Source organism: Haemorhous mexicanus, chromosome 18, assembly GCF_027477595.1.
Source record: "Haemorhous mexicanus isolate bHaeMex1 chromosome 18, bHaeMex1.pri, whole genome shotgun sequence".
NCBI classification, from domain to species: Eukaryota; Metazoa; Chordata; class Aves; order Passeriformes; family Fringillidae; genus Haemorhous; species Haemorhous mexicanus.
Genome location: NC_082358.1, coordinates 4,490,157 through 4,513,590, shown reverse-complemented (window position 1 = coordinate 4,513,590; position 23,434 = coordinate 4,490,157). Strand labels below are relative to the sequence as shown.

Here is a 23,434-nt window from a genome sequence, read left to right as displayed (position 1 = left end):
TCACTTACCCAAATGATTAAGGCAAACTTGACAGGAAAAAAAAAAGAATCAACTCACAGCTAAGGCTGGCAACCTATTGAGATGTATGCAACAGAAATAAAACTTAAATTATAAAAACAGAGCCTTTGCTAAGCATCAATAAATTCTGGATGTATAAAACCCTTAACCAAACCAAATAGAAATGCAAGCTATTAACCAGAAGGGATCACTCTGGCTGGGAGCCTGTGGTAATCACAGATCCTCTGAGAAGAGAGAGACACAGCTCTCCCAGGATTTTCCTGGGAAGATGTCAGAAGCTGTGAGAAAGCTCAGAGAAAGAATTAAAACCATTATTATCTCAATCTCTGCACCTGGCAGGCAATCTCTGTTTGTCAAAGATGTTTACAAGAAGGAGTTGTCCCTTCTTGACCAACAGGTGAGAGAAGACTCCTAAAGGCCAATCAGGTCTTGGGTCCACCACTGTTTCTATAAGAAGTGTGAATTTCTAATAATAAAGTGCCCTTTCCTGCCTTCTGATGATGGAGTCTCTGTACCACCTGTATCTGTCCCCTTCAGTGATAATTGGTGCCACCTCTGGTGACAGGAGCCCTCCCTCTCCCTGCCCACACTAAAAAACCCATGGATGAAGCAAACATCAGGATCTGGTCCAAAAATCCCCCACACCTCCCATAAAAAGTCAGCAATAGTAGCACAAGCAGCTCTGGTAATAGAGCAGACAGACACACCAGAAGTGCCTGATAATAGTTGAGGTGAATCTTTCTTTACCACTCAATACTTCTCTTTTTATTTCAGGTTTTTATGACACAGAGAGTTTCACAATACCCTGCAGGCCACAGCACTCCTTCCAGCTCTCCCTCTCCTGGGCTGTATCTCTGTTTATTTCCAGTTTAAAACTCAGCCTTGAAACATACTTCTTGATTTAGGCTGTTCCCTCAGAGAGACTCCACAGTATTACAGCAAAAGATCAGCTCTTTCTCTTTTCACAAAATGCATTTTGAGGCAGTAACAAATGCTAGAAATTCCAATCTGCTGCACAGTGAGCTGTTCACCCTGAGAGCTGCAGTGATGGGTGATAGGTGCTGGGATTTCACAAAAAGCATTCTCCAGAGACAAATTGGGGAGGATTGAAACTACCATTCATTATTCCTGAAAAAAAGGAAAGGAAAAGGGTGGGAGAGACAGCACCAAACAAAATCTGAGACTCATTTACTCCAAAAGAATGTGTATAATGGCCAAAGTACCAGCTCAGCTCACTGCTGGTGACAGTCTGGTGGCCAGACCTCAAAATGCCTTCTGTGCTTTATTCCTGACAGAGTTAAAAGACACAAATATGGAGAGCAACAGAAGGAATTCTGAAAAAAAATATACTGAAATCCCACTGCAAATCTGGGAGTTTCACCTCCTGGATGAATTCCTGAACTCCACAGCTGAGAACAAAGGTGACAGGGCTGGAGCTCAGAGCTCTCAGAACAGCAAGGTCACACACAATATCCCTTCATTCACCCTTCATTTTTGCTGGACAGCGTTGATAAAGCAGCACAGGATTCCCAAGGCACTCATCTACTGATCCAGAGGCTTGGCACAGTAGGTGCGGCAGGAATCCCATATTCCCTCAAAATACCCAAAATTTAACATGCCAGGGAACACATTTTGGTGCTGCAGAACAAGTTCAGCCCTTGTGTGTGCAGGGTTGGAAATGTGGTGCAGGAGCAGACACAAAAATCCTGCATGTCCCAGCTGTGAAAGCTTTTCTGTGAAACAGAAATCCCTTCTGGGGTGGGCTCAGGGGATTTCTTCTGGGACTGACACCAAAAGGGTGTTAGATTAAAAATAATGTTACATTTAACCACACCTGAACTGAAAGCTTGACTTCCATCATCAAGTGTCCATTAGCTTTTCGTGAGGTCTCCAGGAGACTTCCTCAATAATTTATGAATGATTTGTTTCTGTTTGATGCAGAAGTTCACCACGTAGGCAATGATCTCCTGCCACATGAAACACTGCTCATGGGACAAGTGCTTTTCCTTGACCATGCAGGACATGTTTATAGTGCCTTTCCTTGGCTCTGCTGAAGAGGTTTGTCTTAGAATTGGGGAAAGAAATATCAATAAAATCCATGTGCTTAAAGGTTTCCCCATTCCACAGCCAGAAAGAGAACAAAGCAGGTTAGGAAATGTATTCATTGTGGAAACAAAAGAAAATATTTCACAAAATGCCCAAGAGTCCAGATTGAGATATTTTCCCCAGAACTGACAGCAGTTCTTCAGCAGGACAAGGGACCTTGGGGAGACACCTAAGACACATAAATTAACCAAACAAAGCCAAGATTGTGATCAATACGGGTTCACATTCAATACTTCAAGACTGATTATATTTGGAAGAAAGGCTTAAGATCTGTTAGCTGCAAAAGCTGGAAACATCCCACTCAAATAAGGTATAGATGATACACAGGGAAGATAATTAGGTATTTAAAGAGCTTATCTGAGGCTGGTGAGATTTTCTATAATTTAAAACCTTTCAATCACAATCTTTTTTGAAGACTCTTCTGCTTTATTTATACAGCAGTGCTCATGATGCAAGAATGACTTGTGAATTCTGTGGCCTGCATTTTACAAAATGTCCAATGAGATTAAACACTTTTTTCTTCCTGTCATGACAGCTGTAATTGAAGTGAGATATATGAAAAATAATAAAACTTCCTTATGAGTGCAGAGCTGCTACACCTGAGGCTGAGCTGCACAGAAAATTCTCATCCTCTCTGTTGAAGGTAAATCCTGGAAGAGAGAATAGTCTGGTCCCTATTGAAACTATCACAGCTCTAATGAAGGCTATTAAAATTCCCTTTTTGCTCAGGAAACACCAATAATCCCACTCTAAAGGCTTTAACAGTACTGTGGTTCCATAAAGATGAGCTATAAAGACATTATGGTGAATTTGAGGATAATTCAATACCAGAATCATTTTCCTTAGTCTCCTTGACTAAATGCAGTGTCAACTAATGCTGAATCAAATCTCACTGGACAGGCTTTGAGAGGACCATGAATGTGGGGAAAAAGTCCTTTCTTGGAGACAAAAAATGTATTTTTCCTAATTATTCAATTTTAAATCCAGTAAGAGAAATTAATGAAACAGTCTTAAGGAATCCTGGTGGTTTTATATATATATATATATATATATATATATATATATATATGGTGGTTACATATATATATATATAAAATTTGATATAAAATTTTTTTGTTTTTGACAAAACTTCAGTTCTCAAGGGCAATTGGGTTTGTGACTACAACAATGAGCATAAAACCTTCCACGAGCTGAGTGATTGCTGCATGCTCTGAAAGGCCTCACCAAAATGCAAATAAATCAATGTACCAAAACCCTGGGTCATCCTTGAAGCACCACATTCTTGGCACAAGTGAAAACAAATTATCTACAAAGCTCCTCAAGTGAAGCACAGGTTAAGTAAAAGGGAGGTGGGAGAAAACAATGTAAGAGCAAGCACAGAAGTGTTTATATTTAGAGTTTCAACATCAAAATCATGGGAAACACTGATAAATCACTATTTGATGAGCAATCTGGGTCAGAAGACTCAGTAAAACCCCACTGCTGATCAAAAGGCAGCAGGATATGGTCAGCAGTGCTCACAGGGGTCAGTCAAAAAGTCATGAACAGCAGCAGCAGCAAAAGAAGGTTTTGTGTAATGTGAAGGATAGAGAAGAGAAAATTGTAGAAGCAAGTAATGCAAACCTCTTCCATTTTAATTTGTGTCTGTACCCTGCTGAGGGAACAAACAGTTTGTAAGTTGTAGTCTGTCATGTAAGTCAGTAGTAGCTGCAGGGTAATAAATAGGACAGTAAAGCATATGCAAAGTCTGATTTATGGGATCCAAACAGAGAGAGCCCAAGTCTTGCAGCTATTTGCATCTTCCTCACATGCAAACAAGCACTGATGGAAAGTTTCCTGCTGAGAAAGAGGGAGAGAGAGGCAAGAGATGCACTGGAGAGAAACCTGTTAAGAAGAAAAAAGGAGAAAGAGGGCTGGAATAATTTTTTTAGCCAGGGGTTTTGTGTATCTTGGCACCTGAGCAGAGCACAATCACAGAATCACAGAGGGTTTGGGTTGGAAAGGACCTTAAAATTCACCTCATTCCAACCCCCAGCCATGGCAGGGACACCTTCCACCATCCCAGGGTGCTCCCAGCCCTGCCCAGCCTGGCCTTGGGCACTGCCAGGGATCCAGGGGCAGCCCCAGCTGCTCTGGGCACCCTGTGCCAGGGCCTCAGCACATTCTGAGTAAAGAATTTCATCCCAGCACCTAATCTAAATCTCTTCCCTTTTAGTTTGAAACCATTTCTGCTCACCTTGAAGGTGTAACAGTGCAGCTGTTAATGGGCAGTGTGGACTTTTGGGAGCTAGGAAACATCATATTACGGGTTTTTCTTCTCAAATTCCTAGGCCAATTAATAAAATAGTAACAGGCCTTGCTATAACCATCACCCTGTTGCTCAGCAGGTTTCTGGTCTTGGATCTAAAGCACCTTTAAAAGTCACAAAAAAGAGCTGGACAGGGGTGATGGGGAGGGTGTGACCTGTAGCACTCTCCCAGTACCAGAGGAAGAATTTACCATGGCAGAAAATCAGCACATCAGAGCAGAGCTGGAAAGCAGTGCAACAGGTTTGAGGGGGTGGTTCTATGAGAAGAGTATTTCATCAGCTTGCAGCTAGAATGGATGCTGGGAAATTATTTACTTTGGAAAATGAAGCATTCTTCAGTTGGGTAGAGATGGAAAAAGAGGGCTGCAACATCTCCACCCCAAACTGCAGTTCTGGCTCTTTCCTGGTCTCACAATCTCACTGAATTAACTTCCAGGTGACCATTCTTTCCTTAACACTGCAACAGGCTCTTCAGTCTCTTCATTCAGACAGAAATGCAATCATCACCATCAGCTGCTCCCTGCAGTTCAGTCACACTGGCTCAAAAAGCAAACCAGCTCAGCTCCAGCATCCAGAGCTAAATGCTGTGCAAACATTGAAAATCCCATTCACCTGAATTCCTGACACAAACTCTTGCAATGGTCTCCATTCAGCACCACTCACAGACTCCAAAAGCCTTCTGCCAGCTCCCAGACTGCAAGCTGAGAAGATTCTGGAGCTGCCCTAATGCCAGCATCCTTAGCCCCATCATCAGTCGAGAGTTTACAGCGCTCCATCATTTGTTTCCTCATGAACTTTCAACCTTTTTTACTTCAGAATTAGAGGCTCAGCTTGCAAATGCCAACCTCTAAACCAGCAGAGGAGCTTAACCTTGCAGAGTCTGTGGTGTTGGAAGGAGGGAGAGGAGTGTGTGTGGCACCAGACCTGCCATCTCTGAAGGCTGAACACCCTCAAGAAGAGATTGTTTAAGGAAGGGTTAAACCCCACCACAGTCCAAAGCGCTCCAAGATGTACAAAACAAAAGAAATCTGAGTTCAGTCAGTCAGGGCAATGCAAAGAAACAACAAATAATTTTAACTGTTTTATATCTTGCCTTGCAGTTTGTTTAAAAACAATAAAGATAAACTCTGGGCACATGTTTCACACATCCTAAGAAAACCAACTGTGCACTATGCAGACTCACAGGATGCTGCCAGCAAAAAATGAAAGCTCAAACCAAAGCAAAGACAGCTGGGAATTCATCAGCACCTGGCTCAGGGCAGTTGTCCCTTCCACAGGTGATGTCCAACTCCTTAGTTCAGTGTCCTACAGCAAATGCAGGATTTTGTACCAGGCCTGTTAGCTGGAGGAATTACTGCATGTCTGAAAGAGATCAGTACCTGAGCTTCTTCAGCACCTGGTGCTGCAAAATCTTTAAAAGTTCCAGTAACCACATTGGCTTTAGGTATTTGCATCTACAGGAACAGTTTTCTCTTTTCTTTGGAAATTAATTGGTTTCTCCCCCACACATGGGATCTACAGGTCTCACTGTGTTGCAAATACACCCTTTTTTTCTGCAGGTTTATTATTAAAGATTCTCATACTAACAATCATCCATTCTTACTAAGAAATCTGGTGCATCTTAGCTTGCATTTCACATCAAGTAAAACATTACTTTTTTGGTGGTTTTTTTTTTGTTGTTGTTGTTGTGTTTTGTTTTGTTTTTCTGCAAAATAAATATATTTTGGTCCAAAAGGGGTATCCCTGCCCTGCTGAGATAACAGCTCATGCTCCACAATTACATCCCATAAGTGCCCAAATCTGCCTGAACCATCCCAAAATCTTCACCAACAACCACGAATGGTGACAGATGACATTTCAAGGGAGTTTTCTTGAATGGAAAGCAGTTAACAACATTTTAACCACAGGGTGGATAAATTAGCAACAGCTTTAGATCCTATTTTTCAGGAGAAGCCCATTAATAACTTCCCTAGAATTAAGCAGGCAGAGGAAGGATGAGCAGAAGAGAGTTAACAATGAATGTGACTCATCTCTCCTGCTAAGTCTAAGTTCAGTCATAAGCAAAAAAAAAAAAAAAAGTGTAATTTTGAATTTTAATGTCACGTGAGCATCATTAACAATCAATCTGCATGAAACCCTGTACTTTAAAAAGGAACAAAGAATGAAAAGCTGCCAGGTTTGTTTGATGATGGCTCAAATTTGGTGGTCATTCATTGCAAGGACACTTCCAGGCACCAAAGGCACGGGGCTGTGTTCTTGGTGTTGTATGTTCTTTTCTGAGCATCATCAGTCCTGAGCTAATTTCTATGCAGTTGCATTAAGCCTCCTTAATAATTCTAACTAGAAACTAAAAGGTTTGCATGTGTATCATGTATTTAGTGGTATGATAGAGAGCAGTTATCATTTCACAGGTTGTTAGAAACAAGGCTGAGTTTAAACCCTGAGTACTCCCTGCTCAAATTACAGAGGAACAACAAAAAAAAAAAAGGCTGCTGAAGAGAGAAACAAAAAAAGTTGGGGAAAATATAAATTGAATTGAGAATACATTATTAGTTTATGAACTTGTCTTGTACCTCTAGTGGCTTTGCATTCCTCCTGAATATGTTTGTTTACACCCTGTTGATTAATATAAACAAGAGAAACCAGGAAACAACTCTGGACCACTACTGCAAGTCTGTGTGGCACTGGATGCAATGTTGACAACTGGATCCTTTCTATAAACTGCACATTTATCACTCCTCAAGGAAATGGCTTCATTTCCCAGCTCTGTTTTGGAAGTTAAACATAAGGAGAGGGAAATAATTCCTTTTGAGAGGACTCATGTTTCAAACTACTGAACATCTACATCACAACAGCTTTGTCTTCCGTCTCCTTCATTGGCTTCACAGATATGAAGTTGGGTGGAAAGAAGAGAAATTGAAGTGCTTGTAATTTCTTTACCTCCTCTTTTCTTACCACACACCCACCCCGTGATTAAAACTGAGTTAAAGTAACAGCTGCTGAGCTGCACTGAATTAAACAGAGCAGTGACAAGTACAGGTAATTACCAGCCAACACCAACAAAGGGATTGTTACATTCCCTACACCACTATGACTGCAAAGAAATAAAGGAAGAAGTGGCTTTTTCAGAGCCTCTATTAATGACAGAGCCACTGTCCCTCCTTCAGATATTTCACAAGCAGCACAACCCTCACAAACAGCCTGCATGCACCTCCCAGCCTGGGTGTAGTGCTTAGAGCTGCATCGTGTCCTGGTTTAGGGCAGGTTTGGGAGAAACCCTCCACAGGGGCCCCTCCAGAAAGCAAACCCACACAGTCCCTCCCCCCAACTGGTTCAGGAAGGATTCCTCAGAGAGAAGAGGAAAGAACCTGTTTATTTAACAGGCACAGCAGCCCCAGCACACAAAGTGAACAATACCAGATGAGAACACTCTGTCACCGCTCTGAAAAAGATGACAAATTCAGAAAGTCTCTCCTGGGGTGGTGGCTCTGTTATCAGCCCCTGGCTCTGGGGCAGCTGCTGCAGCCACAAGGTGCAAACTCTCTCTCTTGGTGTTTGCCAGGTCCCAGTCCAGAGCAGGCTCGAGTGGTTCCAAAAAAGGGAAAGGAAAAACAGTCCAGGGAAAATTCGGATTGCTTGGCTAAACTGACTAATGAGCAGGAGCAGGGGCAAGAGCAAAGCCAAAAGCCAAAGCAGCACTATGTACTGCCCTGTCTCTGTGTCCCACCAGCCGTGGGGGAGCGGCTGATAACAAAACAAAACAAAACTTTCACTCTTCAGAGCCAGTCTTGAAGGCACAGAACATAATATCCAGCATGAACAGAGCAATGACTGGGGATGGAAGCATCACAACGTCACCCTAGGACAGTCATTAGGTGTTTTAGCAGATCTGTACTCAGCTTCTCACCCTGGACACTGAACAGTCACTCTTCTTGTATAAACTGGGAGAAAACAGGCAAAGAGAGAGCAGGCAGCCTGAGGGAACCCTCATTATCAGTGTCCTGACACTGCTGGGAGCACCAGCCAGGGACTGACTCCTGCTCACAAGCTGATAGCTTTGAGGGCCTTGATTAATGTGCAGAACTGAGGCAGATGAACTCAAACGTGCCCAGAAACTTCTGTGATCTGGATGAACCTGATAAATTCAGATAGGAATCTGCACACCTGCCAGCTGCTTATTAATGCACATGGAAAAAATGCTTTTTTTAACAGTAAAATATAAAAATCAGATTTTCCACAGCTGAGCTTGTCTTCCAAAGAGTTCTAAGGACATGGGACATGGTCTAAGGACATGGGACGTGGTCTTTCAGCCACCCTGATGGCAAAAGAGGACAGTTCCCATACAGAACCTATTTTTCATATCCACACCCCATCTCCTGGGTGAAGTATGGGGACCTGAGCATCACCAGCAGAGGTTACATTACCCCATGATGGCAAGGGGGCAATATTTTACTCCATGAGCACATTTGGCATTCATATCTTAGGGTATAGAACTATCTGTGTATCAGGCATGAAAATTAAAAAAAAAAATCCCAAAAAACTGAAACCAATACAGGAAATATTTAAAGGGTCTTCACATTCATCAGATCTCTCCATAACAGCTCTGTAGGAAGTGAAAAACTTTGGAGTTGGTGAGTCTCCTCTGTGATTCCATGGAAGCATCTCTTCATCCCAGGAACACATTCCAGAGTGGGTTACACACAAATGAATCACACACTTCCACACCCACACTGAACTTTGTGTTTGCAAGGAAATCAGTGGAGAGCCTGATGTGACATTTCTAGAACCTGATCCAGCCCAGGATCAGCCTCAGCTCAAGAGCAAAGATGTTTTCATTTCTTATGATTTTAAAGCTGCAGAATATTCTTTCTCCTAGTAGGACTTCCTGCTGTTGAATATTTAACTGAAACTGCTCTGGAGTCAGTTCTGGTAATAAATACTGGGACAGCAAAATACCTGTAGAGCTTTTCCTTGATGATTCTGTCTTAGAACTGTAAATCTGAAACTTTCACAGTGTATTTCATACTGGAGAAGCTTCCATATATGGATTTATTTTAAAGGGAAAGTATTTATCATGTTTTTCACACCTGAGTATCTCAACTCCAACAATTTGACAGGGTTTTTTTTTATTATTCATTTCATTGCTTAGTGCTTTTGTCTATGTTGTTTTCCTTTGTTTTGTGGTTTGGGGTTAGTTTTATTTGGTAAATTCTGGTGTCTGCTTTTAGGAAGAGACTCAATCACTGGAGCAGATTTCAGTGTGTACCTGGTGAGTTAATAAACAGATGGTGGAATTACAGTGATGAGCATCACACCAGAAGAGACCCAGAGAGAGAATGATAAACAACTCTGACAGGGAGCCCACCTCTCCCTCTGGTGTCACTCAAGGCATCAGCTCCTCCTGTGACTGATGAAAGCCTGATAAAAGCAAAAGTGAGCTGTCCCAAACACCACAGTGATGGCAGAAAGCCTCTCAGGTAAGAGACAGGTTATTTTTCCAGCCAAACACTTTGAAAATCCACTAAGACAAAATTGAAGAGAGCCAGAACATCCCCTTGGAGGTCTGTGAGAGGCTGGGCTGAGGCTCAACAGGCTCTTCCTACCCTTGTAAGAGCAGAACAGACCCTACACAAATCTCAGGAGCCTTAAAAGGGGTTAAGGTAGCAAAAGGTAGCAGGAAACTCATTTTGAGAGGCTTCTGGAGAGTGAAAACCTCAGAAAAACTGGCCCATAAAAGTAGGATATAGATGCTGTAATATTCCCTGTTTATCAGCTCTGCTCAGGTTCCTGTCATATATTGAGTGATTAATTTGGGCATCCAGAGATCCTGAAAGGGATCAAGGGATAAAAAACTAGCTGCAAACAGTCCTCCATACACCCCCACAGAGTTTAAAATGTTATCCACAGCCTTACCTAATGTGACAAGTGTCCTGGAAGGACACCAGCATTAATACAGACCTTAAATGATAAAATGCTAGCCAATTTCCACAGTATTTTAAACAATCTTTATACAAGCAAGGCCTACATTTTGCTCAGAATGCGAGGAACGGCCACACAGCTTTTACTCAAAAGAAAATTACAGGCAGGAAATGTTCCATTCAGGTGTGAGCAGTGTAGTGAGACACAGAATCTATGGGGTTTTTTTTAAACTGCCACGTACAAAATTGTATTAAATTACTGTATGTGCACCAGTGAGAGAGAAGAAATAGAGAAGAGCTATTTCCACTGGAGCAGATGGAATCGATAGGTTTTTCTGGCCTGGCTATTATGATTGGAGAGTACAAAGAGAAGAATAAATGTATTGTCATTTATTCAAGCCAGAAGACAGAGAAGCATTAGCACGTACAGCAAATAGCTGCCCAGAGGACAGCATTTTCACAGGATTACAAATGTATCTCCTGCCACTAAACACACTGGAATAATTTGGGAACTAATACTGTTATATTCTTTTGTATAAAATTGCCAGTAATTTCTTTTCAATAATACATTGCTCTTAGTGAAGGTGCCCAGAGACAATCAAGGTGGTGTGTTTAATTTCATTGATCATTCTGTTTGCTGAAACAGGTATTTACTGTCCAATTTGGGCTTTAGGAGTATGCACATTTCAAGGTAAAACCTTTCTTCTGGTACCTACCAAACTTTTTCATTCAATATTGAGAAATGCAAACTACTTTCTGTTCTAAATACTCCAATAAAACTTCTTATGAATAGGGAAGCAAACACATCTTTCAATTAAAAAGATTACATAGACACACTTTTAAATCTTAATCTTTGTGGAAGGAACACCCTGTGATTTTATGACCCCCCCATCAAGAGAAAGCACATGAAAAGCAGAGATTTACCTTGGATTTAGCTGGTTTAGGAGCAGGACTATCAACTGAGCAAAACCTCAATTACAGGCTAATTGAATGTATGCTCAAGTACATTATTACAATTCAATAATCATCTCTTCAGAATTAAACAATTCCAATTTGCTTTCATTTCCGCCTGTGCACATGCATTACAAATTTGCTATTATTCACACTAAAATTAGTCAGGCTGGTTGGAAGCCCAGTGTGTCACAGGGTGGCACCAAACTGACCTCAAATGAGCCACTTAACCTCCCCTGCTTCCTAATCAGGGATGAGGAGCAGGATGGGACCTTCTCACAACAATTTGATCCTGTTAGAGTTCCTTCCAGGTGGGTGCATTGCTTAGCAACCCAGCAATGAAGGCATCAGCATCTTTCCTGCTGGACACCCAGCCATTCATGGCTTTAATTTAGTCTTCAATTTTTTTCCCTTTTTGCATCAATAAACATGAAGTTCTCAAGCTGCACCAAGGGAAATACAGGCTGGATATTAGGAAAAAGTTTTTCATGGAAAGAGTGATGAAGTTGTGGAATATCTGCCCAGGGAGGTGGTGGAGTCCCCATCCCTGGGTGTGTTTAACAAAGCCTGGATGTGGCACTGGGTGCCAGGGGTGAGTTGAGGGGTTGGGACTGGGTTGGACTCGATGATCTTGGAGGTCTCTTCCAACCTGGTGATTCTGGGAATTCCAGGCACCTAACTAAGCCTGGAATGCTCTGATAGCTGCTTGCCCTGGAAGGCTGCCTTCCCTCTATTTAGCTATGGTACAATCCTAGGTGTGCCACTCCTGGCAGCTCAAGCCCCTTTTAATTGTGAATTAATTCCCCCAGATTTGAACAAGATACAAGATCACTGGGTGGGAATGAAAAGCACTTGGCATCCAGCCCAAGCATTCTCCTCATGATCTGTATGGTCCAAACATCTGCACCACACAACACTCCAAGGCGTAACAAAGACATCTGATCACCAAAGGACAGATCAGTTGGCAGAAAGCAGCACAGAGGACAGCCTGATCTCGTTCCTACAGCTGCCCTCTGTTTTCATACCCTCCATTTAGATCAGTAAATTATACCTGTGAGCAGACCCAGACTTCAAATTCCTCTCACCCCAAACACAGAATACCTCAGGACCAACTCAGCCACTTTCTCAACTCTCCACCTAAGAGTCAGTGAGCACTCCTGTGGTGCAGCTCAAGGTAGGTTCAAAAAGAATCCAGCATAGAGGATAGCACTTCACCCCCTGCCTCAGGAAGGGGAGGTTAAGGCACACCTTGCATGTGTCAGGCTCTTGAATCATGGTAATTAACATGGCTAAAATCCAAACACCCTTCAAGAACTACTGATGCTTCTGCTCTGGACTTCAGGGCGTCAGCAGAATCAATCCCAGCATTTACTGCCAGCAGCCCTGAACACTCTCTGCTGACATGCAATGCTCCACCACAAGATTATTTCTGCCTGATAAAATACTGGAAAGGAAAGCAGCTTGCGAAGCTGACTGACAGCCAAACTATTCAGCTGACTACAGTGAAAACCTCCATAGCCACCATATTTTACTACAAAACTTTCCAATGAGGGCTGTGTCCACAGCTTAAATTCAAATACCCAAGATACCGACTTAACTCACGTCACTTTCGCCCTTTTTCCTTATTTTAACACAAACAAAAGAAGGTCCAACAGAATGCCAGTGTCTGTAGACAGTTATCTGTGGTATTTTCTGGCTTCCCAGGATGGAGGAGGAATTGAGAATCTGACTCTGTGTTCTTAGAAGGCTAATTTATTATGTTATGATATTATGTTAAAGAATGCTATACTAAAACTACACTAAAGAGTAGAGGAAGGATACTTAAAAAAGGCTTAACAAGATACTAATGAAAAACTTGTGACTCTCACCAGAGCCTCAACACAGCTGATACAGCAGTGCCAGGTCCAGCAGCTCTCCATTGCAGCCTGCATCACCAGAGTCCCTTTCCCACCTGTGCCAGGGCTTGCTGGGTGTCTCCCATGGGCTGGCACATTGCCATGGGCTCCAGCATGCCCAGCAAAGCAACATGAGGCCACTCCAGTTTGCTTGACATGTGTAACCTCTCTTGGCATGTTCCTGTTGGCAGGGCTTAAAGGACTGCCAGATTTGTGGGATGGCTGGGACCACCCATCACGGGGAGTGGGGATGGAATTGCTTGTTCAGAGTAAATTCACACACAGAAAGAGCCCCAGCATAAAGCTCAAGGTTGATTAATGAGTGGCATGAAGCTTGAACAATTATAATATAAATACTGGTGGAAATCTTAGGGAGGATGTCGACTCCCCTGGAGTCAGTACAGGACGGGCTGGTAAAATGGGAAGGTGCTCTTGGGGCTAAGGAACACTAGTGGAGGTGCAAAAACCATGGGGACGTCCTGCAGGTGAAGGCAGGGCTGGCTGAGCCCTGGAGACACAGAGGTCTAAGGAACACAGCTGGCTGTGATTGGTCATTAAGTTAAACCAACTCACATGAACCCAACCACTTGGTAAACAACATCCAAACCACATCCCAAAGCAGCACAACACAGGAGAAGCGAATCAAACAATTACAGTTTTCATTTTCCTTTGAGGTTTCTCAGCCGGCCGGGAGAAGAAACCCTGGGCCAAGAGATTTTTTCAGAAAACAAGAGAGTGATGAAACACTCCTTGTGCAGGAACAGGGTTTGCTGCTCCTACCTTTGACGATGAGCTCGGCGTAGTTGGAGACGCCGGAGCCGCCGTCGGAGCGGATGACGCAGCGGTACTTGCTGATGCTGCGCTGCGACGTGTCGGCCACGCTGACCGTGGCTGAGAAACGCCTGTGGTTGACCACTCGAGTGACCATCAGGGCTGTGTCCCTCCCGTTCCACTGCTGCAGAGGCAGAGAGAAACAATGCCATCATGGAGACAGGTAGGTTATGTGCTGGTGTGTTCTGTGTGTCAGTGGCTCCTTGGGGTGATTAACACGGTCAGAGCTCTGTGTTCGTGTTGCTGGGAGAGGTTTTGGGCAAGCACAGCTTCTCAAGGGAAGAATTCAGCCATTCCCTCAGGAAATCCACAGGGCCGTGTGAGCTGGGCCCTAAATATGAGGGTGCTGAGGCCCTGGCACAGGGTGCCCAGAGCAGCTGGGGCTGCCCCTGGATCCCTGGAAGTGTCCAAGGCCAGGCTGGACAGGGCTGTGAGCACCCCGGGATAGTGGAAGGTGTCCCTGCCATGGCAGGGTGTGGCACTGGATGAGCTTTAAGGTGGACCACTTTAAGGTCCCTTTCAAACCCAAACCTGTGATTCTATGATATATTTAAGTTTGCATTTCTATTTAATATTTGAGATATATCTGGGCTTTTGGTCTGTTCTAAGGATACAAAGAGGGTAAAGTGTCTGGAAGGGAACCCATAGGAGGGGCAGGACACTGAGGACACTTGGCTTGGTCAGAGTAGGAACTCTGTGACAAGGACAGGAGCCAGGGCATGGCTGGAGCTGTGCCAGGGGAGGCTCAGGCTGGAGATCAGGGAAAGGTTCTTCCCCAGAGGGTGCTGGCACTGCCCAGGCTGCCCAGGGAATGGGCACGGCCCCGAGGCTGCCAGAGCTGCAGGAGCGTTGGGACAGCACTGCCAGGGATGCCCAGGGTGGGGCTGTTGGGGGTCTGGGCAGGGCTGGGGCTGGGCTGGGTGATGCTGGGGGTCCCTCCCAACTCAGGACATTCTCTGACTCTAAGGTTAGCTCCTGCAAAGGCTGCAGAGGGGCAGCTCTGACTGCCACTGTGCACTTCCACCCAGTGTAATTAGAAGCCTGGCTTGGATGTGAAAACACAGCAGCTGAAGGCTTTGTGTTCACCTGGGAAAGCGCTACAAATGAACAGACTCTGTAAATTTGGCCTTTTCAGATGCAAAACTATGATTCTGGACCAATTTAAATAAATTGGTTGGATGAGCAGACATCCTTGTATATCCAGCACTCCCCAATAAACCTCTCAACCAATGCCAGACCACATTTTTCCAACTGGAAAAGGGACAGACAAAGAATTAGCTGGAAATTGTTCTCCACAGTTTAAACACCTCAACTTGCTCATTTGTCCAGTTTATTAGGAATTTTAACGAAAAGCACATTGCTGTTTTGGCAGTTTCTACTCAACAGTTTCAGGGGTGTTTCCAAGGCTATTTTCATTAAATGTTGCAGTTTCAGAGAATGGAAAGCAGGTTTTCATTAACAATAGCAATTCTTTCCTCCCTAACTCTGCTTCTCACAGTTCATATTGCTGCAGGTCAGAATTGTTTTCACACACATCTAATTGTAACTGGGAAAATATTTTAATGAAAGAACCCAGAAAAGAGAAAATAAGTTAAAAATATATCTCAGTGGGTGCTAGACATACACCACAGGTAAATAAATTTAGGTTAAAAATGTAATTTTTAGAAGTACAGCCATGATGAGAACATAGTCACTGAATATAAAATCATTTTTATATAATGCCAACTACATGTCTCACCAACTTAAGCCTTTTTCCCAGTACTATTTTTAATTTTTGTGATTAGATAAGCCAATTCCTTGATTTAAGCTAGATTTGAAAATGTTAGTTTTAAATGTTATTAAAATGCCTGAAGTCAATTATAAAATTGGATAAAGTCTGGTAATTATTTGACTGCAAAGGCCCTTCCTATCTGCCCCAGATGTTACAACTATGGGGTGATCAAACCCTCTGGCACATCATTCCAAGCTGAGAATAAAACTTTTGGACTGGCTTTAGTGTTCTCCAAATTATGTTGGCCTTGTGTACATGCAACAAGGATCCTCCTGACCTGTTTAGGAATTAAACATTTAGGAACTCAATGATTTTAAAAGCTTCTGGAATGGAAATGCTGGGAGTCCATGTATCAGAGAAAATCAAGGGGCAGGAGAATTTATTGTGTCCTTCAGTGGGAAGCACACACCCCATGTGCTGATATTGGGGTTGATGTCAATTGAAAAACTGACAGTGAATTCCCAAGGTTTTTGCTGCACCCACCACAAAAGCAGGACCCAGTTGGATCAGTAGGCTGCAAGTAAAACATCCAGGGAGGGATGTTTTGGTCTTTCAGTGAGTGACTAAAAGGAGCAAGACCAAATCTGCTGTCAGTGCAGCCAAGGGAAACTGGGAGCAAGAGGTACAGGGTGCAAACTGGGTTTGCCTATTTTACCCACCCAGGTAAGCAATTTCAGGCCTTGGAGATTTCCTTCTTAACAATTGTCCCTGACTCCAGGCTGAGAACATTTTTAGGGTGAAAGGAAAGCACATGGCATAATAAAGCAGAAGAGAACTGTTCCACTTCCTCCCTCTTCTGCTTTATGGTTGAGTGTTTACAGGTACATGGGCATTTGTTTGAAACCAGAATTTTGCTGTCCCTGGCCATTTTTCCCTTTTTCTGTCTCCTAATTCCATACTTTGTCACCTCAACTCTCACCTATAAGCGACTTACGGCAGCTCTTCAAAGCAGCTTGATGAGAAGATTTTGCCTCACCACCAATCTTTCTCTAGCTATTTATTTCACTTGCAAAAGCACAGAAAGCCCCAGATGGACCACAAAAAGCCACTGCTTTACCTGGAGCCAGAGCTTGTCGTGCTGTGACCACTTCCCCCCGGCGATGCACTGGAAGGTGGCGTTCTGCCCCACGTTCACCTCCACGTTCTGCAGCCGCAGGAAATGGGGGGCTTTTCCTGACAAAAGAGGCAGAGGATGGCAGGGGTAGAGCCAGGCAGGAACCACCCCCTGGTGCACCCACCCAAACACCCAGCAAAGCCTATGCAGAAGTGGCTTTGCAAAACAAAGCTGCCCTTGGGTGTTGAACTGCTCCTTGCAGGGAGAAGTGGGGATGGAGATGGGAAAAGGTGACCTGAGGGATCTCAGAGAGGTCTGGAACCTCTGAAAATACAGATTTGGATCAAATCACAAGTTCATGGTCACTGGCACAATTTCTTAATGCCTGCTATAAAGAGTAATTGAGTCATCTCTTCTTTTCTGAAAACTGTGTTTCTAAAAAGGTCAAAAAAAGTCAAATGCTTTTGTGCTTGTCAAGCATGACTGACCCAAACCCCATTCTCACAAGAGTCTTTTATTCTTTTTCTTTTCTTGACTATCAAATATGTCCTAGACCTTTAGAATAATGCATCATCAATATCAAATCAGATATGAAATGAAATATTCATTTAACTGGCAGTATTGTATCACTGGCTTAGTTTAAGATCACTGATATCAATGTTTTGCTGACACTAAATTCAGCATTAGTTCAAATTAAATCAGTGATATTAAAAATGCAGACATCATTTTTTTCCACAAAGAAACTAGATGAGAGGATTATCTTTCTGATTAAATATCAGACTGAGTTAGGTCTCTTTTTAACTAAAAGTATAAACAAGATTACAGCAGCGAATGCAACACCTTTAAGTGAACTATTTTCCTGCAGAAAAAGGTTTGTGCATCATTTGAAAAATTTTAGTATGATACTCTGAAAAAACACCTAAAAAGGTCAGCGTTTCTCAACAATATCTGCACATTTTCTAGTATGATTAGACACTGAAATACATAATTTTAGAGGACAATATAACCTCTCCTCTGTTGGAGGAAACAGCTTTAAAGGGAAGTGGGCATCTGTGGCCATGCATGGCTGAAACTTGATGTACAAGTGTTTGACATGTGAACAGAGAACACGTGCTCATACACCATGTCAAATGTTTTTATCTGCTCCTGTGCCCCATCCAGCACAGCTCACTGACACTCCTGAAGGACAGGGACTCTGTACCATCCTGCTTTCTGGGGTTTGCATCAAGGTTTACAGGCAAACTCCCTCTGGGTGACAGTCAGAACGGTCTACAGGGTATTTCAGGATGATTTTCATATTTGTGCCAGCAGTCTAAAGTGTGCAGCTGTAATTCAGCTACAAAGTTGTAGAGTCCCTCCAATGCCAACATCCTGGTCCTTGGGTCTGCCCAGCTCCTGGGGCATGGGCTGTGCTGTGATGGCAAGGCTCATGCACACAGAGCCAATGAGTTTTCAGCATTAAAAAAATGGATATTCCAGTGTATTGCTTCACAGGACAAAGGAAAGCAAGAGGCAGCACCAGCAATACTTTTATTTTTCTGTATTACTGTGTCATTAGGGGCATTTCACTGCTTTTTGCTGACTTTGGTTTGCCTGCCTTTGTCATCTGTGAAGGTAAAGCAGAAATGAAGAAATGAGAGCAATGATTTCAGGAACCTCCAGGGTCACCAGGAGCTTCAGAGTCCCCATGTTTTGATTTACAACAATTGTAAAAGGAATCTGAGGGGCAAAGGCTCTGCAAGGGAAGGGAACATGTGGGTGATGTTCACCCTGGTGACTGACACTGCTGCACAACAAGAGCAGCACTGGGAGCCAGACAGGAGCAGCATTTACAGAGACTGCAGAGAACTTCAGCTTGCAATGAGCTCTGCTTGCTGGGGGTTGCAAACACATTGAAAAAACCCCAACCAACCACCTCTGTCTCAAACATTTGGTTGCTGAGTCACCAAGAATACATTTAATTTTGACAAGGACCTGTATATACTTGAAGAAATGGATTCAAAATCAGTTTTCTTAATTAAGCAGGGATACAACACAGCATCCTGCCTAACTGCTTTAAATCCCCTCATTTTTCTGTAGAGGCTCTGCCCCAGGGTTTGTTTAGTGGCCTCTATCCCAGTGAAGGGACCAGCAATCACCCAACACACTGTGGAAGGCACAGACCATTTGGGGATTTGTCTGGATGCTGCCAGATATCAGCAACATCTGGTTAATACAGACTGTAAGTATTCCTTAATGAAGTAAATGCACCCAAAGGCCTGAGCAATGAGCACATGGTAAATGCAAATATAATTTACTTAAGCAGCAATTAAGCATACTGCAGTTATCAGAAATGTCCTGTTAAACTTGAGAAGAACCATGTCTGTCACATTGAATGGCAGATGTTTTTTGGCATTCTGATCACAGCAAAACCAGTTGATTCCACTCCATCTATAAGGTCCATCATTTTATTTGTGAGCAGCTGTCACTGACTTACTGAAACCACGAGCCAGAAGGAAGGGCTGTTAAAAAAGATCTTTACATGTAACTGTACATTAAAATATACCATGTCCTCAAGCCCCACTGAAGGTGGGTAAAGGAACCAAACAAGTTTAGGCTCAAAGACTGAGGCACAATGTTTCTTTAAACATAAAAAAGTAAATAAACCTCAGCTTATTGTTGTGCCTGCAATAGAAGAAATGCAGCACTAACATTTTTGAACAGTGTAATGAACCTGCATTAGTTTCTACTCCTGTATAAGTGCAGAGTCTGAATAAGATTAATTTCTAATCTCTGCACAGCTTTCTGAGCAGATCTAATATGCTGAAACCAACCTTTGGGACAGGCCTCTTACCAAGGAAACACTGAAATAATTTGTTTGGTTGTTCTTTTCAGAAGGTAACCACACTAGTAATTACGAGATGCTTTTTAGATTGTTTGCTTCTGCAATAAGATTAAGAAACAATAAAACCATCAGTTTATTAGCAAGTAAAGAAGATAGAATTCCACTAGCCATAAACTGAGAGCAGCTTGGCCTTTTGTACAACTTGCAAAGTAGGTAATTAAGCAAGGCTGACTGTCCTTAGGGGCCTTGGAGGGAGAAAAGACATTTTAGTGCTGACCCAGCTGGGTCAATCTCTCCTTTAGACACAAACTGGGGCCTACACCACACTGGTAGAGTCAGAAAAATCAAGAGTGCTCACTGCAGGGATGGGCGAGGACTCTGACTTCATCCACAGCTATGTACCCAGGGTGTCCTTTCAAAGAGACAGATTCAAATATCACCTGAAATACAAAAGAAAAAGAATTCTGAGAAAGAACATTTGCATCAGTAATTTCAGCAGTCGCCACATTCTGCTGTCATTCCAAGTCTGAGTCATTCAAGGCATTTTATTAACAATGAAGGGATACCAGGGCAATTCAGTGTGTGAATGCAGCACCAAATCTGGAGGGGAAGCAGAACAAAGGATTAGAGCAAGGTTCAAGAGGATTAAAAACAATCTGTGCATCTCTGATTTGGAAAAGCAAAAAAGATCATTAAGTGGAAAATAAATTTGATACCTTGTTCTCAGTATGCCTTGGAAAATTGGAGAAAGCACTACATGAGAAGGAATTCTTTTCCTGAATCAGTGACCATGCATTCCAGTCATTAGTAACTTCTAAAATTCACTACTAGAACACAGAGTTAACTACTTAAAACCAGTTTTCAACTGTTCTTGTTGTTCTCAATAAGAGCTGGCATTCCCAGCCTGTCACTGTTCAGCCTCTTCTTTATCTCCTTCATCAAAAGATTTATTACAGTAAAAGGTTCAACTGTCCAAATATTGCCCTGGATTAAAAATAGACCAAAAATATCCTTTCTAACCACAGAATTGCTACTGTTCATTTCTCTTTGCGTTTGGGCTTCCAGAACATGATTTCTTATGTTTTCATGACTTCCTAAGATCTCTTCCTCCAATTCAAAACACAGTCAGATGTGAGATCTCCTGAAATACATCCATAAGGAAAAAAAGGCATAAAACCAGGCAAAGACAAGCTAAGAAAAGCTCAGGAGCTAATAAAATGCAGAAACAAAGTTCTCCTCCAGAGGGGACTGGACAGCAATTGGGCTGCCCAGGAAATACTAGGAAGAAGAAAACCACTGGAAGATAAAATAATCCAAAAACCATTAGCAAGTGTTTTATGTTATCAAGGTCCTTGACAGGCTTTTTAGGGACTGTAAAAACAAAGAGTATAAAACAGGAGTCTTTAGCGTGGAAATTATAATTACTTTAGCAATTAAATATCATTCATGATAAAAATTACATTGACTGGGAAGGTCATGCAAGGCTCTAGTGCAACTCCCTTCAGACCTGAATTCAAGTGCAACATTTCAGCTACAAAATCTTATTTTAGTTTTACACTTGTGAAAAGTCATAAGCCACAACAAAGTAACTCTCAATTATCTGCAAGTCAAGAACTTGATAAGTTCTCCAAGGCACTGGTATCAGGTATGAGTGGATGGCAAAAGTAAGCACCAACACAGAGAGAATTGGCTTTGGTTAATTACCAGCATGTGCAGGGTCTTTAATACAGCACAGTCTGACTTAATAACAACCAACTCAGCCTCTAAAAAATCCCTGTCCACTGGTGCAGAATCCTCTGGGTAGAGGACTCCTCTCAATTCAAGCAATATTGTTTGACTATTTCATTCTGTTCTGCTTTACACTCAGATATTCCCAGCCCTTTCCCAGCTCAAAGTTACACATTATTGTCTTTTTGTGTATTTTGAAGCATCTTATCCCTATCAAAGAGAGAAGCATGGAAGCACCCAGGTGTTCCTAAAAACTGGGAGCTGAGACCCAGCATGGGACAAAGGCAGGAATAAATGTTCATGGTGCCCATTTCTGCAAATCTCATGCTCAGTGTCCCTCATGTCCTTTTCAATTCAGTTGGAAATGCAGCATGATGGTTGAGACAGGCAATGCTTTGCAATTAATAATGCTTTGCATTTAAAGAACTCCACAGAAATTAATACAGTTGACAAAACACAAACCTTCACTCTGAAAAGAGCACTCTTAAATGCTCCTGAGCTCTGCAAACCCGAAGCCATTTCATGTTTCCCTCCCACTGCACAAGCCCCCGTTGCAGCTGTGATTTACCAACAATGTCTGTGTTAGCAGCCTTGCCCAGCTCATCTGTTGTGCTACAACACTTTTCTCCAGGCATGGATCAATAACATTCCTTGCTATACATCAAAAAAACACCTTCCTGGCAGGCTCTAGTGCTGCCCTTGGTGCATTCTGGGACTGAGTTCATCCTCATGGCAAGCAGTAATTCAAGATTACACGTATTACCTTTCTCCAAGAACCATTAGAGCTTTTGCTCGCTACGCTGGAAAACATTTGCAGCTGAGAATCCAAGTACAAGTAACTCCAGGGTAGACATGATAAATCTCCCCATGTTTCTATCTCAGCTAAGTGCTTCTGCAGCCAGATGACTCCTATGACACTTGCACAGACTTAAACACGACCTCTGGCAGCTGCTTTGGACACCAGTTTTCCACTAGCCACATCCCCAAAGTTCAAAGCACTTGACAAAGCCTCAGACCAGGGCAGAGAGCTTCAGATTGTTCTGCCTGGCTGAATTTTTGGTGCCCTGCCCAGTCCAGGATGGTGTGGTTTCTGTGCATTAGGAGGATCATTGACATTTTGCCTGATGCAGAGTTCAGTATTTAGGGAAAATGTTAGTTTTGTATGGTCTTTTCAAAATATAGAACAAGCTGTCAGGCTTCTTGTGTGCAGACAGTTCTCCAGGAATGCAATTTTGATTTAAAGCTGACAAAGAAATGGCAAGTGTGAGGGTGGGCAGGCCCTGGCACAGGGTGCCCAGAGCAGCTGGGGCTGTCCCTGGATCCCTGGAAGTGCCCAAGGCCAGGCTGGACAGGGTTTGGAGCAGCCTGGGACAGTGGAAGGTGTCCCTGCCCATGGCAGAGGATGGAATGAGATGATCTTTGGGTCCCTTCCAACCCAAGCCCTCCTAGGATTTTATTAAATAACACTGGAATGGCACATTCTAGATCATGAGTGTGAAAAACAAGACACTTCTCAGGCAGCAGCACACCCAAGTTTTGTCATCCTCCCACCTCTGGACTTATTTAGGCAGAAGTGTTACTTTAGGCTGGCAAATACCAATAATTTTCCTCTTCAATTTTTGAAGCTTCAAGTTCTCTTTTTTTCTTGTTTTTACTTTTTCTTAAACCTTGCTTAAATGTAGAAACTCACAGGACTACAGACCACCAGCAAGATGATTTATAAAGCCAGAGGCTGAAATCTACTAGACCCCCAAAATGTCCAGGACAGATCTCAAATTTTAAAAGCCATGCTTAAGGAACAAAAATACAAGGATGACCAGAAGGAACCATCACTCTCACTCATCACAAATTTAAAAAGAAGGCCCTTGCATTTTCTAGGAAAGAACTACTCCTGGGCAGGTACTGCTGCCTTGCAATCCATTCAGGTTTGTGCTTCAGTAGAAAATTCTTGTTGGATTTAAAGGATTCTTTTGCTCAAGAAAAGCAAACTTGACCTGCCAAAGTACTTGTAAAAGACCTAAGTGAGGCTC

At 42.9% G+C, this 23,434-nt stretch overlaps 1 protein-coding gene across 1 annotated transcript in view; it reads right to left on the bottom strand.

Annotated features, from left to right (window-relative positions):
• The window catches only part of LOC132335970 (receptor-type tyrosine-protein phosphatase T-like), a 236,118-nt gene that overhangs the window by 29,658 nt on the left and 183,026 nt on the right, over positions 1 to 23,434 (bottom strand). Inside the window, exons 4-6 of the mRNA XM_059863005.1 lie at positions 20,035 to 20,116; positions 16,856 to 16,971; positions 13,977 to 14,151 (exon numbers count right to left, since the gene is read on the bottom strand). Coding sequence (XP_059718988.1) covers positions 13,977 to 14,151; positions 16,856 to 16,971; positions 20,035 to 20,116 — 373 coding nt within the window. The remainder of the gene's footprint in view (positions 1 to 13,976; positions 14,152 to 16,855; positions 16,972 to 20,034; positions 20,117 to 23,434) is intronic.